This window comes from Lissotriton helveticus, chromosome 7 (genome assembly GCF_964261635.1).
Source record: "Lissotriton helveticus chromosome 7, aLisHel1.1, whole genome shotgun sequence".
Lineage (NCBI taxonomy): Eukaryota > Metazoa > Chordata > Amphibia > Caudata > Salamandridae > Lissotriton > Lissotriton helveticus.
In genome coordinates, this window is record NC_136068.1 from 719,099,786 (window position 1) to 719,113,858 (window position 14,073).

General features: G+C 50.5%; 1 protein-coding gene across 4 annotated transcripts in view; it reads right to left on the reverse strand.

Annotated features, from left to right (window-relative positions):
* The window catches only part of RBM27 (RNA binding motif protein 27), an 870,586-nt gene that overhangs the window by 669,774 nt on the left and 186,739 nt on the right, over positions 1-14,073 (reverse strand). For 2 of the 4 annotated variants that reach the window (XM_078653044.1, XM_078653043.1), the window contains exon 7: positions 2,988-3,086. The exons of the other annotated variants lie outside the window; for them this stretch is intronic. In XM_078653044.1, coding sequence (XP_078509170.1) covers positions 2,988-3,086 — 99 coding nt within the window. The remainder of the gene's footprint in view (positions 1-2,987; positions 3,087-14,073) is intronic. 4 annotated transcript variants of the gene reach the window in all.

The following is a 14,073-nucleotide window of genomic DNA, read 5'->3' on the forward strand; positions in this document are numbered from 1 at the left end:
TCGGAATACTGCCCTTAATCTTCGGAGACTTCATGGAGTTCTCGCGAGGGCTGGGACTCTTACTGAGTCGGCCATTTTAGCTTCCCTTGATGCTACCATGGCTTTCGACACTATCGAATGGCCTTATCTTTGGGCGACCCTCTCAAAATTTGGATTCGGCCCCGTGTTCATCGCTTGGGTGAAACTTCTTTATGAGAAGCCCCTTGCCCAGGTGGTGGTTAATGGGAAGGCGTCCGGTGTCTTCGTACTCGGACGCGGTACTCGGCAGGGCTGCCCGCTGTCTCCATTGCTCTTGCCCTCGCGCTGGAACCGTTGGCGGAGTGGCTCCGTTGGGAGCCGTCTATAAAGGGCATTCAGTGGGCTCCCGATCTCGAGGATCGTGTCTCGCTATACGCGGACTACATTCTCCTCTACCTTACTTCCCCTCAGAAATCCTTAAACGTACTCTTCGATGTTCTTACCTCATTTGGGAAGAACTCGGGTCTCGTTATTAATTGGACTAAATCCTGTGTCTACGTTTTGGCTGGTGGTCTCCCCCCATTGCCCCGTAGATTTCCGATTCAAGTAACGGAGACCAGTTTTAAGTACTTGGGGATATATGTCTCTTTGGACCCCACCGTTCGCTATGAGCGCAACTTGTTGCCCCCTCTTCAACGGCTGAAGCTGGATGTTACACGCTGGCGTCGTTTGCCACTGTCACCGCTTGGTCGTGCGGCTCTCTTTAAAATGATGTCGCTGCCTAGATTTTTGTACGCGCTCCAGAACTCGTTTGACCCCGTTCCCTCTCGTTATTTTCGGGAGGTGGAGAGTTTGCAACGGCAACTGATTTGGGATGGCCGTGCACGTATTGCTCTGTCTAAGCTCACGCTTCCGTGGTACGACGGCGGCATCGCCCTTCCTGACATCAGGCGCTATTACTGGGCCTCCCAATTAAGTGCGGTCAATCACGCAACGTATGTTCCCGGTCCCGCCCCCGCCTTCGCAATGGATAAACACCTTCTGCCGGGGGGGACTTCAACAGGGTGCTGTATTCCAGGAGGCTCTGTACGGCACTGACTGGACCCACTAGAGTCGCTGTACGTGTGTGGCACGACGCGAATGCGGCCTTGGGATGGAAGGACAGATTCACTCGCGCGACCCCCTTGTATGACTGAATGCCTGGGTAACTTATGGCGAACGAAAGGATTTGATAAATGGGATATGATTGGAATCACTAAGGTGGGGGATCTTTGGTCTAAAGGCAATGTCAAGACCTTCGAGGCGCTTAAGACGGAATATGAACTAGGGGACAGAGAATTCTTCAGATACGTTCAGGTCCGACATGCTCTCCTGTCGCTCTTTGCGGTGGGTACAGATATCCCTGAGTTCTCTCCCCTTGAGGATCGTATTCTGGATGGATATGTGCCTGACAGCACTATTTCATTAATTTACAAGAAGCTGATCTATAATAGGGCTGACCTGCTTGTGCGCCTGAGGGCCTCGTGGATTGCCGACTGTCTAGAATTAGATGATGAGGATTGGCAGTCTGCTCTGTCCTCGCCAAAAGAAGTTGCCATACCCGCACGCCTTAGATTTGTTCAACTTAAGATCCTTCACCGTGTGTATGTCACTGGCCCAAGTCTGGTGTGCATGGGTTACTCTTCTGATGATTTGTGTAAGCGTGGTTGCGGTATGACTGGTACCTTTCTCCACATTTTATGGGAATGCCCGGAGGTGATTGAGTTTTGGTCCCGTGTGCATGTCGTCATGGAGAGGGTCACCGGGGTGGCGCTACTGCCCGAGGCCAGGCGCTGCCTCCTGAATTTTTGGGAGCCCCAACGACTACAATACGGCACAGATCACCTGGTCGACCCTTGGTAATATGATCGCCAAAAGAGACATTGCACAGCTCTGGGGCTCCCGTAGGCCTCCGTCCGTAACATTGTGGGCAGAGAATGTGGACTGGTGCATGTTTCGTGAGAAGACTGTGTATTTGTCGCGTGGACGGCCCAGGAAGTGGGGCAGAATCTGGTCACAATGGAATGCATACCGTGGTAATATATGCACTCCGTAAACAACAATAAGGGAGTTACACCTTGAGGATACACCCAATACTCAATAGAGGCGGGTCTGTGTGTTAACCACAATCCAAGAGAAGGACATCCTTTGTCCTTTAGAAGACCCCTCACTCACCAACCTAGTTGGTGACATGCGTCATCATCGGGGTCCAACCCGGACAGCCGAATGCCATCCAGGTGTGCTGCGACACCTGATTACAGTGGATATATGCACTCCCCCACGAGATTTGTCTCCTGATGATACTTTGTCTCCCTGATTGACATTCCGACTATTAATTAAGTTGTATTTCTACTGTTTTCCTCGCTGCCCCCCCCCCCCACGAAACATTGCGACTGTGTTATGTATGTTATAATGCTAAAGCGCCAGGTACATGGACTCATGGCTGTATTTCCAATTTTTTTCTTGCCTTGTGTAACTTGTTATTGTTTCTGTTAATTTTCAATAAAAAATTTCAAAAAATGTGGAAAACAATAAGCTTTTCTCTATTAAACTGATTTCCTTCTCTCCTAAAGTTAAACACAAACTATTTGCATAAATATCTGGTAAAGTACCATTTTAACACATCACTTGGAGAAATAAAAAGAGTTGCTTCTTCCCTGATCATTCCAATCAAGTAACAATCTTCTTCCTCCATCTATGCTCATTTCCATAAATCTACTATTAAGCTGTGGGTGGCTTTTATAATTAAATGAAAGAATCTGAAAAAACTAGCCGGTTCAAACTTCTTAAGAGACAGGCTCAACCATGAATATTATCCAAAGTTGGGAAGAGTGGCTGACTAGTCTGAATAGATTTGCAATTTGTTTGAGCTTGTTCTATTTAAAACTATTAGTTACCAATGGATTATAGCACTATACAGGTATAAACAAATACAATTTGACATTGCCAGTACTCTGCCTATATAACACAGATGAGTTGTTCTAACTGACCTTCATTAAGCTCTAAGTTGGATTTGATGGACAACTTATTGTTCGATGAGCCAGGATCTCCTCCATCTGGGTTCAAAGATTCTTCCCTTCCTTTTTGGTCTGTTAGATAAGGGAACACCATTTAGATGGAAAAATGTTTGTTAGGTTGCGTGGCGCAACCTTACAGAGGTCAGCACTAATGCAATCTACAGAACACCTTAATTAAAATACCATAATCATTATTAAAAGAGTAATAGCGGCTTATTACTGCAGGAGTGATTCCAACATTCTTTCTATTCTTTCCTAAAAGTCAATATTATGCTTAAGGGGAGTGGCTGATAAGAACCTTATTGCATCACTCCTCATCTACCCTGCCAAACGAGTGGAGAAGAAGAAGGAAAACAAATGGAAGGTGCCTTAGGGAAATCTCCAGGCATGCATACCTTAGAGCTCAGGGATCTGCAGAGATTTCTAGTTTCGAGGAAGCAAGACTGAATTTGTGAGGGCAAATCACTGCATTTTGAAAGAAAATAGCAGTGCCAGTATTTCCAAGAAAAGGGCTGCCTTTAGAAGAAAAGACTAAATAACTAGCATAAGAGTCTTAGACACCTTACTGACTTAATTCTGGTTAAAAAAAAGCCTAATCTGTGAGCAGTTGGAACTACTGCTTTGGAATCGATGGCTCACTTTTCTGAATTCCAGCCAGTAGCAGCAAGAGGTTGGCAAACAGGGAGTTTGACCACTATATAAATAACATAAAAACAATACTGGCTGCCTAAAAGGCATTTCCTGCCAACTTCTTAAACATCCAGTTTTCATGCATTTCAGTTCTAGTAACATGCAAATAAATTCTCAGTCAGTACCTTTCAACAACTAACTAAAGAACATAAGGAAGTAAACACAATCTGTGACAGGGACAAGACTATTAGCAGTAGTATTGTAGAATTCAGTAATTGAAGGCGTTATAGTAAGAGGGAAGAACAAAATAAGCAAAGTTACCCAGTTGCACCTCAATGGGAAGAATAACCAAAATATATTTTTTTCTATACAACTGTAAGCTTTCGGCCATAAAGGACTGTCCTGTACGATCTACTTTACCACTGTAGGAGCGTATCTATAAGGAGTCAAACTAGTTCTTCTACTTCACTTTGGTGTCATTATTCCCTACCGGGTTCACAAATGTTTTATGTTTACAATGATACAGCCATCGGTTAAAATTGGCGGCAACTCACTATGCTGTTTAAAATGAAAAAAAGGCGGGTCGTGGCTAAGATGGCGGCGGAGTAGGACGTGCTTTACAGTCCCTCCAGCGCCACCAGATCTGTAGCCTTGTTATATCGCCCTGACCAGTGCCCATCTGTGCTGGCAGCAACGCGGCCCTGAGTCCCTGCACTTACCTGTCGCCATTAATGCCCCAATTTGCTGAGACCGAGCAGGAGCGGAGCGGAGCCGTGCGGTGAGGCCCTGGCCGTTATCGGGCCTGGTGGGCCTCGTGGCAGCAACGGAGCGGCGCCTTTGGGGGATCGTAGCTGCTGGCCCTGTCTGGGCGGCGTGGTGAGCAGAGCGGTAGTTGTGGCGCTAAAGAAGCGATCGCGCCCCGTTGAGCTTGGAGTGGTGAGGGCGGAGGAGCGCCGCATATGAGCTGGGCGGAGAGAAGGCCCCCAGGGCGGCCCAGACGTCCATTGCAGTGGCGCTGTGGTGCGATGGCGGAAAAGAGCCGCCGCACCAGAGCCGGGTTGAGTGCAGCACCCGGAGCGGCGTGGACGCCCACTGCAGTGGCGACGTGCGGTGAGCAGAAAAGAGGCGCCGCAGTTGAGCTGAGCAGAGTGACAGCGCCCGGAGTGGCTCAGTCGCCCATTGCGGTGGCGGCGGGTGGGGCTCCTCTGAAGTGGCTGTGAGCTCCCGTCTCGTGCCACCGTCAGCAGAACTGCTGCTGGCGATTGCCCCGGCCCCCATTGCCAAAGTTGAGGAGAGCGGGGACGGCTGTACGGGACCCTGATACTCGGTCCGCGGACCGGCGGGAGGGGCCCGTGGCACAAGGCCTACTGGGGGAGGAACCGAGGAGCCCCAGCTTCTGTGTGGAGCGGGGGTGGAGGTGCGCTTCGCCCTGGGCGGGCCCTACGACTGGGTGACTGGGGCCTAGCTGATTACAAGAAGCCTACTGCCTGGAGGGCGTGGAGTGCACCCGGAGCCCGCTGATTCCACAATGCCTACTGTCTGGAGGGCGCGGAATGCACCTGGAGTCCGGCGCACGGCTTCCCCCCCCCCCCCCTTCCTAACACCTGAACTGCGCCATTGACCACCCGGCTGGGTGCAGACTTGCTGTCGACCCGCATTTCGGCGGGAGCGTCCCGGGTGAGGGCGGCCCGGGGTATGACTACATTGCGGCGTGGCCCTAACTGCCGCTTGAGTGTTTCGTGATCGTCCTGCCCCCACAGCCCCGGTGCTGCGAAGGAGCCCAGACGCGGATGGGGGCGGACATTCCTTCTGGGCTTGGTGGTGAGTAGGGCCCTGCCTCCGCTTAGACTCTGTGATGGTGTGCCCTCCGCGCGCCTGCGGATTCGGGCCCTGGAAGAGTAGCACGTTGGGGTACAGAGAGCCTATTCCCTGCGGTGCTTGGTGCCTTGGCAGCCTCTTGTCTTTGCTGAGAGGCTATGGAATTGCACTTCCGTTTGGAGGTGAGTGTGTGGGCCCTCGCAGGGCCCCCGAGTGTGGTCTGAGGCCCTGACCCGGGGTTGTGTGTGGAGGAGCATGTCATCTTAAGAGGAGAGATTGCGACAGCGAGGAATCGCAAACATAAAAATTTAAAGGATGCGCCCCAAACAGGGGCGGGGCGATCGGCCCCGCCGCTCACAGCTACACCCCCACGCCCTGGTGATGGTGAGGCCCCGGCGACCAAGGCCTTCATGATGGAGCTGTTCTCCGCCATCAAGAAGGACATTACGTAGCTTCATGCCCAACTCTCGTCGGACCTGCGTGAGATGAGGCGCGATGTAGATGCGGTGGGGGAACGGGTTGCGACCCCGGAGGAGCACGGGACAGCGGAGGACATTCATCAGCTCCAACAGGATGTGTTGCGCCTCACAGAGCAGAATTTGGATCTCCAGGTGCACGCCGAGGATTTGGAGTTTAGGTCCCGGCGGAACAATATCCGGATCAGAGCGGTGCTGTGGAAAGGGGAGGGCGATACTTTGCGCGAATATGTGGGGGCACTCTTCCGCCAGTATCTAGCTGATGAGGACCTTCAATTGGATCGTGTCCATCGGGTTGATCTGCCACGTGGGGCCCGCGCCCCTCCACCGGACATACTCGTATGTTTCCACGACTTCCAGCTTAAGGAACGGATCCTCTGGAAGTCGCGTGATCTTAATCCCATCCAATTTCACGATCACCACCCAGCGCTTTTCCAGGACTTGGCGGCCTCCACTCTCGTCAAGCGCAAGGACTTCAAGCCCATCACTACTCATCTGATCGAACAGAATATTCCTTATTCCTGGGGCACCCGTTTAGAATCATTTTCAAGTTCAACGGCAAGCTCGTTCAGGTCCGTTCCTTAGAAGCAGCTTTTGACATTCTGGGACTGGAGCGGTCTGCCTCCACGCCTCGGCAGGGTGGATCACCTAGCAGACAACGCAGACGATCTGCGGAATGGCAGCGGGTCGGAAAGCCCTCTCCCGTGGCAAAACCTGATCTGTCGACTAGCCTGTTGGAAAGAGGGGAATAATAAATGGTCTGTGACCAATTTTGCAAGAAACTAATTCAAATATGTACAGTACGTGTTGTGTGAAGTACTACAACACTAATAATCAATATTCAAAGTACATACATATACTCATAGTCATTCATGAATACATGTGTAGAAAGTCCACATACAGAGTACAAAGTAAGCGCCAGCCAAATTAGATTGTTCACAACAATGTTTAATTGTCACCAGAGTTGTTACTTTTCAATCTGTAGAGGTTGCAAGCAAGAAAAAGGAATAGGGAAGTGAAGGTGGAAGGATGTGATAAGGGGTGAGTCACAAGAATATACAATATAAACAGTTTGGAAAATTCAAAGTTACTGGTAATCAAAGACCAGGTAAAGTGGACCTGTCCAATGTAATACGTTCATTTACATGTAATCTGTAAATATGTACATGTGCAATCAATGCATTTTCAACGGAATAACGGGATGGAGGTAGGTAAAGGTCTTGACAGGTGGAGATCGTCGGCGTTTCGACTGGACTGATGCAATGAGGGAAAGTGAAGCCTCAGCTGCAAGTCTTCTTCAGGACAAGGGGTGGCAACCTTAACCTGGCGCCAAGCCTGGCTACACAGGTAAGTCTTATTATAAGGATCCCAAAGGTTCAAGTTCACCTAGGGTCCAAGGTTCAAAGGTGCGCAGAAAACTCATGCACCAACTTAATGTATATCCATGAGTGATGACCGGGATTCCTTAGCAAAATTACAGAGTGCGAGCAAAGTTCTAGCAGACCGCCGGGCATTCAGTCTTGGAAAGAGGGGCTGCGGTTGCCTCTGTGGCCTTGGTCACGGACATGTCTGGGATCGCTTGAGACTCAATGGCGCGGCACTGGTTGGGCCTATAGTTGGGCGCCGGAGGTGGACGGTTCTCCATTGTGGTGTGGCAAATCTTCTATGTCCTTGGGGGACGGTGTGTCCTGTATCAGGAGGTGGAGGAGTGGGACTTTGGAGCCGCGTTCCCCTGCTATTGGGGTCTGTTTGACAGACTGTTGTTGTTCTTTCTTCTCTATTGTGAACTTTGAGTTTACTCCTTGTTTGGGGATTTCAGGAGCTGGGGAGGGGGGGTTTGGGGGCTCTGCATCTGCTTTCAAGGGCACTGGGTGAGAATCCAGGGGTTCGCTAGGACAAGGACATGCTTTAACGGCCTAGGTGAATGGGCGGGTATTAGCTTTCTACTCCCTTCTGTGGTACGGTGGCTAGAGATGTGAAAGTTGTGAGCCTTAATGTTCGAGGACTAAATAACCCAGTGAAGCGTGCTGCGATCCTGTCCCTCCTGGAGAATGTGGACGGTGGCGTGTGCCTTTTACAGGAGACGCATCTCCTCTCCAAAGATGTCCGGCGTATGACAGACAAGCGTTTCCCTCTGCAGCTATGGTCCTCGGGCCTGAATAAGAAGCACGGGGTTGCCATTCTGTTTAGCGTGCTTGCGCACTGCAAAGTTATTTCCCAGGTGGTGGACATTAGGGGCAGGTTCCTGGCTGTACGGGTCCAATGGGGTGAGAACTGCAATTCACGATAGGGTCCATGTAGGCCCCCAATGTTAAACAGGAGCCCTTTCTGCGGGCGGCCCTTGCGCAGGTATTGGCGTCTCCGGAAGCGCTGATTCTGGGGGGTGGAGACCTCAGTATTGTGATGGAGGGTGGGATGGATAGGTCGGAACAGAGATCAAATCAAACTGGCGAATTGTCACAAGAGGGGTAACAGTGGCTTTTAGAGGGTGGGTTGCATGATGTATGGTGTGTTCAGCACCCCCAGGAGCGCGACTACACCTACTACTCAGCTGCTCACAAGACGTATGCGCGTTTAGACAACTTCCTGACCACATCCTCCTTCTTGCCTCGTTTGTCCGCAGCGGACATCATGCCGCGCTCCCTCTCCGATAATGCTCTTATCTATGTAGTCGTTTCATCCAGTGGCGACCGGCCGCCTCCGGCTGGTTGGCGACTTCGGGACTCAATGCTTCACTCAGATTCAGCGGTAGCGAAGATTCATGACACTATTACTCATTACTTAGACGACAATGAGGTGGGGGACACTCCTCTACCATCGATCTGGAAGGCCCTGAAATTGGTTGTACGGGGAGAATTTATAGCACTGGCTGCAACATATTCTAGTCTGCGCAAAAAGAAGCGCGCGGAGCTGGAGGGGGAGGTTCGTGGCCTGGAGGCGATTCATAAGAGGACCGGTGCTCCGAGGGTGTGGAGGGAGCTGGAGACGAAAAGGCGAATGCTTAAACACCTTGACAGGGCGGCACACACCTTACTGCGCTTGCAGCACAAATTTTATCTCTGCGGGGATAAAGGGGAGAGGACGCTAGCACACAGGCTACGAGCGCGCACTCAATTAAACACTATTCAATCTATCAAGGACCCTCAGGGAACGGAACACACCACTGACGCTGCCATTGTAGGCGCCTTTTGCCAATTCTATCAAACACTATATAGGAGGGAGGAAGTGGCGCCCGGGGGAATAACGGAGTATCTTGCGTCGTGTGGTATTACGCCCCTTTACCAGGAGTCGGCGGATGCGGTAGACTCGGCGCTGCGCGTCAAGGAGGTTATATCGGCTATTGCGCGGCTGAAATTAGCTAAGTCGCCTGGGCCAGATGGCTATTCAGCCATATTTTATAAAACATATTGGGGCTCATTAGGATGGCGGTTTTTCCGCATCCTCTGGGCCGGCGGAATCCACCGCCGGCCCGGAGGATGCGGAAAAACCGCAGCGGACCCACCAAAGACCCACCGCCACATTAGGATGGCTGGTGGGTCCTGGTTTCCGTCCACAGCTTTTCCGCCGCGGTTGGCTTACAACCGCGGCGGAAAAGCTGTAATATGGTGACGGTGTCTCTCAGACACCGTCCACCATATTAGGATGCACAGAAAGAAATGCTTTTACACGGCGGATATTCCGCCGTGTAAAAGCATACGGAGCTTCACTGCGGGGGCCCGTTGCGGGCCCCCTGGGTGAAGGGGGGGTGGGGGGTGCACATGGGGGGTACCTGTGGTACCCCCCTGCATATGTATGCAGCAAGCGGCAGGCACCGCGCGGTGCCTGCTGCTTGCTGCATACATATGCAATGTATGCTTTTTTAACATTGCGGCGGGTGCAGCTTGAAGCTGCACCCGCCGCAATGTTAAATATCCAGGATGTGACCGCCAGGGTGGCGGTCACATCCTAATTTGCACGGAGGGACCGCCGCAGCCCATGCGGACGGTCCCTCCTACTCTAGGGTGGCGGACGGACGCAAGTCCGTCCGCCATCCTAATGAGCCCCATTGTGTGGAGCTGGCTCCTCTTTTAACTCGCCTCTTTAACTCCTTTCTTGAAACGGGGGTGGTGACTCCGTCCATGACCGAGGCAGCAATCACGGTCATTCTCAAACCTGGAAAGGACCCTACAGGATGTGGCTCATACAGGCCTATCTCGCTCCTCAACATTGATGCCAAATTATTCGCAGGAGTGTTGGCTGCGAGGCTTAGCCCCTTAATGGACGGAGTGATTGAGCCCGATCTAGCAGGATTTATTCCAACTGGGCAAGGGGGGGGACAATACTAAGAGGTTGCTCCATCTCATGGATCTGGTACACTGATCTGGAGCGCAGGCCTTCCTGCTTTCTATTGACGCTAGGAAGGCCTTCGACCGTGTGGATTGGAGCTACATGTTTGCGGTGCTGAGGGTTTTCGGAGTGGGGGACAATTTTCTGCGATGGATTCAGTGCCTCTATGCGGCTCCTACAGCGGCGGTGCGGATGAATGGCTGTCGGTCTGCTCCCTTTCCCATCACCAGGGGCACGCGACAGGGGTGCCCCCTCTCCCCGTTGCTTTTTGCGCTCTATATGGAGCCTTTCGCCCAGCGCATTCGGTCTCATGCCGGTATCCGGTTCCGAGCAGACGTCCATAAAATCAGTCTGTATGCAGACGATCTCATCTTTGCGCTGATCAATCCCCACTCTTCTTTGCGGTGTCTATCGGCGGAACTCCTTGCCTTTCAAAAAGCAGCGGGGTTTAAAGTTAACTTTTCAAAATCACAAATCCTTAAAATCTCTGTCCCCGACGCTGATGCTTTGGACCTGCAGCGGGACTTCGCCTTCCAATGGGTGCAATCGGACATTATGTACCTGGGTATAAGTTTGTCCCCAACCCTGGCTAAAACCCTGTCCTTAAATTATGCCTTGCTTACCGAACATGTTACCAAAGCCCTTTCAGATTGGTCCGACTTAACTTGGCCTGGTTTGGGAGACTGGCTGGGATAAAAATGACTGTATTGCCCGTATATTGTATCTCTTTCAGATGCTACCCTTGAGTCCCCCGCCGGCACGCTGCAGAAGCTTCAGGGGCTGCTTAACAGGTTCTTATGGAATAATAAGAGACCGCGCTTTGCGTTAGCAGTAGCCACTACCCCGAAGGCGGCAGGCGGATTGGGCTTCCCTCTACTGACAGCATATTTTCAAGCGTCCTGCCTTAGGTACATCGTGGAGTGGAATAGACCGCTGTCTAGTAAACATTGGAACTTTATGGACAGGACGGTGGCCGGGTGTAACATTTGTCGGGAGTTGTGGCTACCGGGCAAGCGTAGGGCTTGGGGTTTGTATTCTTCCCCAGTGACTTACCCGACACTAAAGGCATGGGACCAACTGGGTGGACTTCCTTCCCCTCTCCAATGACACCTATCGTAGATAACCCAGATTTCCCGCGGGATGCGCGTCCCCGGTCTTCCATCGCTGGCGAGAGGAAGGCTGCAAGAGGGGGGCTCGCTCTTTGATCTGGATGGTCTGATTCAGTTTACCAAATTATGTACAGAATACTTTCAACTGCCCAGGGCTGATGCTTTTCACCATACACGATGATCATGCGTCACTCGCGGAAGCAGCGTACGAGAGCGCAATCCTGCTGAGAAACGGAGTTGGGGCACCACTGACGGGAAAAGAGTGGGTGCATGTTTTCTTTCGGGCGCAACATATGACCTCTAACACTGCAGTGAGCGAATCGGCCTACAAAGTAGCGGCGTACTGGTACTATACCCCTGCACGCGTCAAGGCTTGGGACGCCACAAAGTCAGGCCTTTGCTGGCGGGGCTGCGGGCTTTCTGGGACCCTGGTACACTTGCTGTGACGCTGCCCGAAGATGTAACGTTACTGGAGCACAATCCTCGACGAGCTGGATGCTGCATTTCAGATTACACTCCCACGGCTGCCCGAACATGCCCTGCTGGGGCTTCCCCATCCTAAGTTCTTCCCTTTGCGCTCCCTTAGAGGCAGGCAGATTGCATTGGCTTTGTTGGCTGCGAGGCAGGTCCTTCCAGCGCTATGGGGCTCCCCAGCAATACCTGACCCCCGAAACTAGATTCAGCGGCTTTGGCACACTCTAGCTATGGAGCGACTCTCATTGGGTATGGACGGGAAGGGCTCTGAGTATGCTAAGCTCTGGGGGCCGTTTCTGCAGCTCTTGTCTAAAGACCCTCGAGAAGTGACATGCCCGAAATATTTGCAAATCTTACAACTTATCCCTTTGGAGCCCGTGGGGGCTAGGCCTGCTGTTTGAAGGCCGTTTGACTGCTGTTGGGTAGAGCCGGTGGCTCCTAGGGGGTGTAGGTAGAAGCTGATGCGGAGCGGGTTGGGAGTGGGTGGGAGGGTGTCCCGGGAGGGGGTTGGGCTAGGGGGGTTTTGTTCCTTTTATGGTTATTTCCTTATAAAAAAACTGGTTATAGCTCAGGCGGGGCGACAGAGCCTCTTCATTTACGCGGTGTGTCTTTACTATGCGAATACGCCCTGCCAGTGATGTAAGCAGCTGGGCTGTATATCATGATATCCTCCCCGCATAATAATAATGATCGATTCTAAAATGAAAAAAAGGGGCCCAGTTAATTTTAGATGAGGCAAAATGGAGTGGAACAGACTATAGATGAGGAGTCCAAATGGAGCTCTGAAGCTGGGAGAAAGGGAGGCTGGGGACTCAAAACATCCAAGATTGAATTACATTTTGAACAGGGACAAGTTAAATGGCGGGGGAGGGAGGAGAGGTCCTTGCCACTATTAACAGTGTATATTTACTTACTCCCATCACTGGCCCTCCCGTTACATTCTATATAGATTCTACACACCACTGATCTGCCAACCACCAATGTGATGTTGTAAAGAGGAGGTAATCAACATCAGCAGCACAGTTTTACATACGTAGGTAGATTGATATCTAGACTCTCACTGTTCGACTGCCTCTTAATTTGGGGATATTTAAAACTGTCCTACTCAGCACCTGGATGCTCTCATGGATGAGTAGCCGCATTCTACTAATTCACATAACATAACGTAATGGAGTTTGAGGTCAGAGGCGTGCTTGCAAAAACAACAAAGACTCGCTTAGACATGAATGGGAGACTATAGTAAAGAGAGATACCAACAAGATGGGCTGGCTATGAAGAGCATTTTGAAGTTAGGCAGCTCTCTAAAAACTACTATGCTACACATTTGAAGCTTTTAAGACAAGAATTGGCTCAGCCAATAGGTCTCGCCTTTGGGACCTTGTAAGTAAAAAAAAAAACCAAAAAAAACTGAAGTGTAAGATTTCCCATTTACACTTACTGCATCCTAAATATGGATTAAATGTAAACGTCTTATATTTCAGTTTTTTTTTTTTTTTACAAGTTCCCAAAGGCGAGACCTATTGGCTATGCCAATGCTTGTTTATTTCACCACACACACAAATAACCCAGCTTTTCTTTTTTCCTTTTCTTCCATGACATTCACTGCCTATTGTAACGTCAATTTCACAAACATCAATTAGGCGTTGGCTGCTTCTGGATGAGGATGATTAATGAATGGCTGACATATGGATATGTACTTTGCACTCCGATATGAAACATACCGTTTCTTCACCAGATACATCGCACTAAGCAATCTTCCAAAACTCGGATACTCACCATCAAGTAATTTTGTGCAGCAGCCGCTGACAAACATACAGTCATTAGCTGCTCTCTGATCTCTATGCTTTTATAGATAAAGCTGCCTGCCTTTCCACATGCTCGAAGATTTATGCGCATTTAATGTTTCCATAGAAGTTTCAACTTGTGCTTACCACTATTCTCAAGTTAAAGGAGACCAGTCTGAGTGTTGACAACAAAAATAGTAGAATTGTTGGTCATGAACATCTCTAGTAGAATTCTTAACAAAGATGAACTGAAGGTTTTAAACAAGGGAATTTCCTTTGTCCCTACATATTCATCGAATGATCTAGAAACTGAAGTTGCATTATTTAAGTTCATGTGGAAAATCCGTTTAAGATGGTTCTTTTCTACACTACCTATTAGTGATGAGCAAAATCAAGAAACAAAATTATTTCGTCCAAAGAGTAAATTTATGTCGCCCATCAC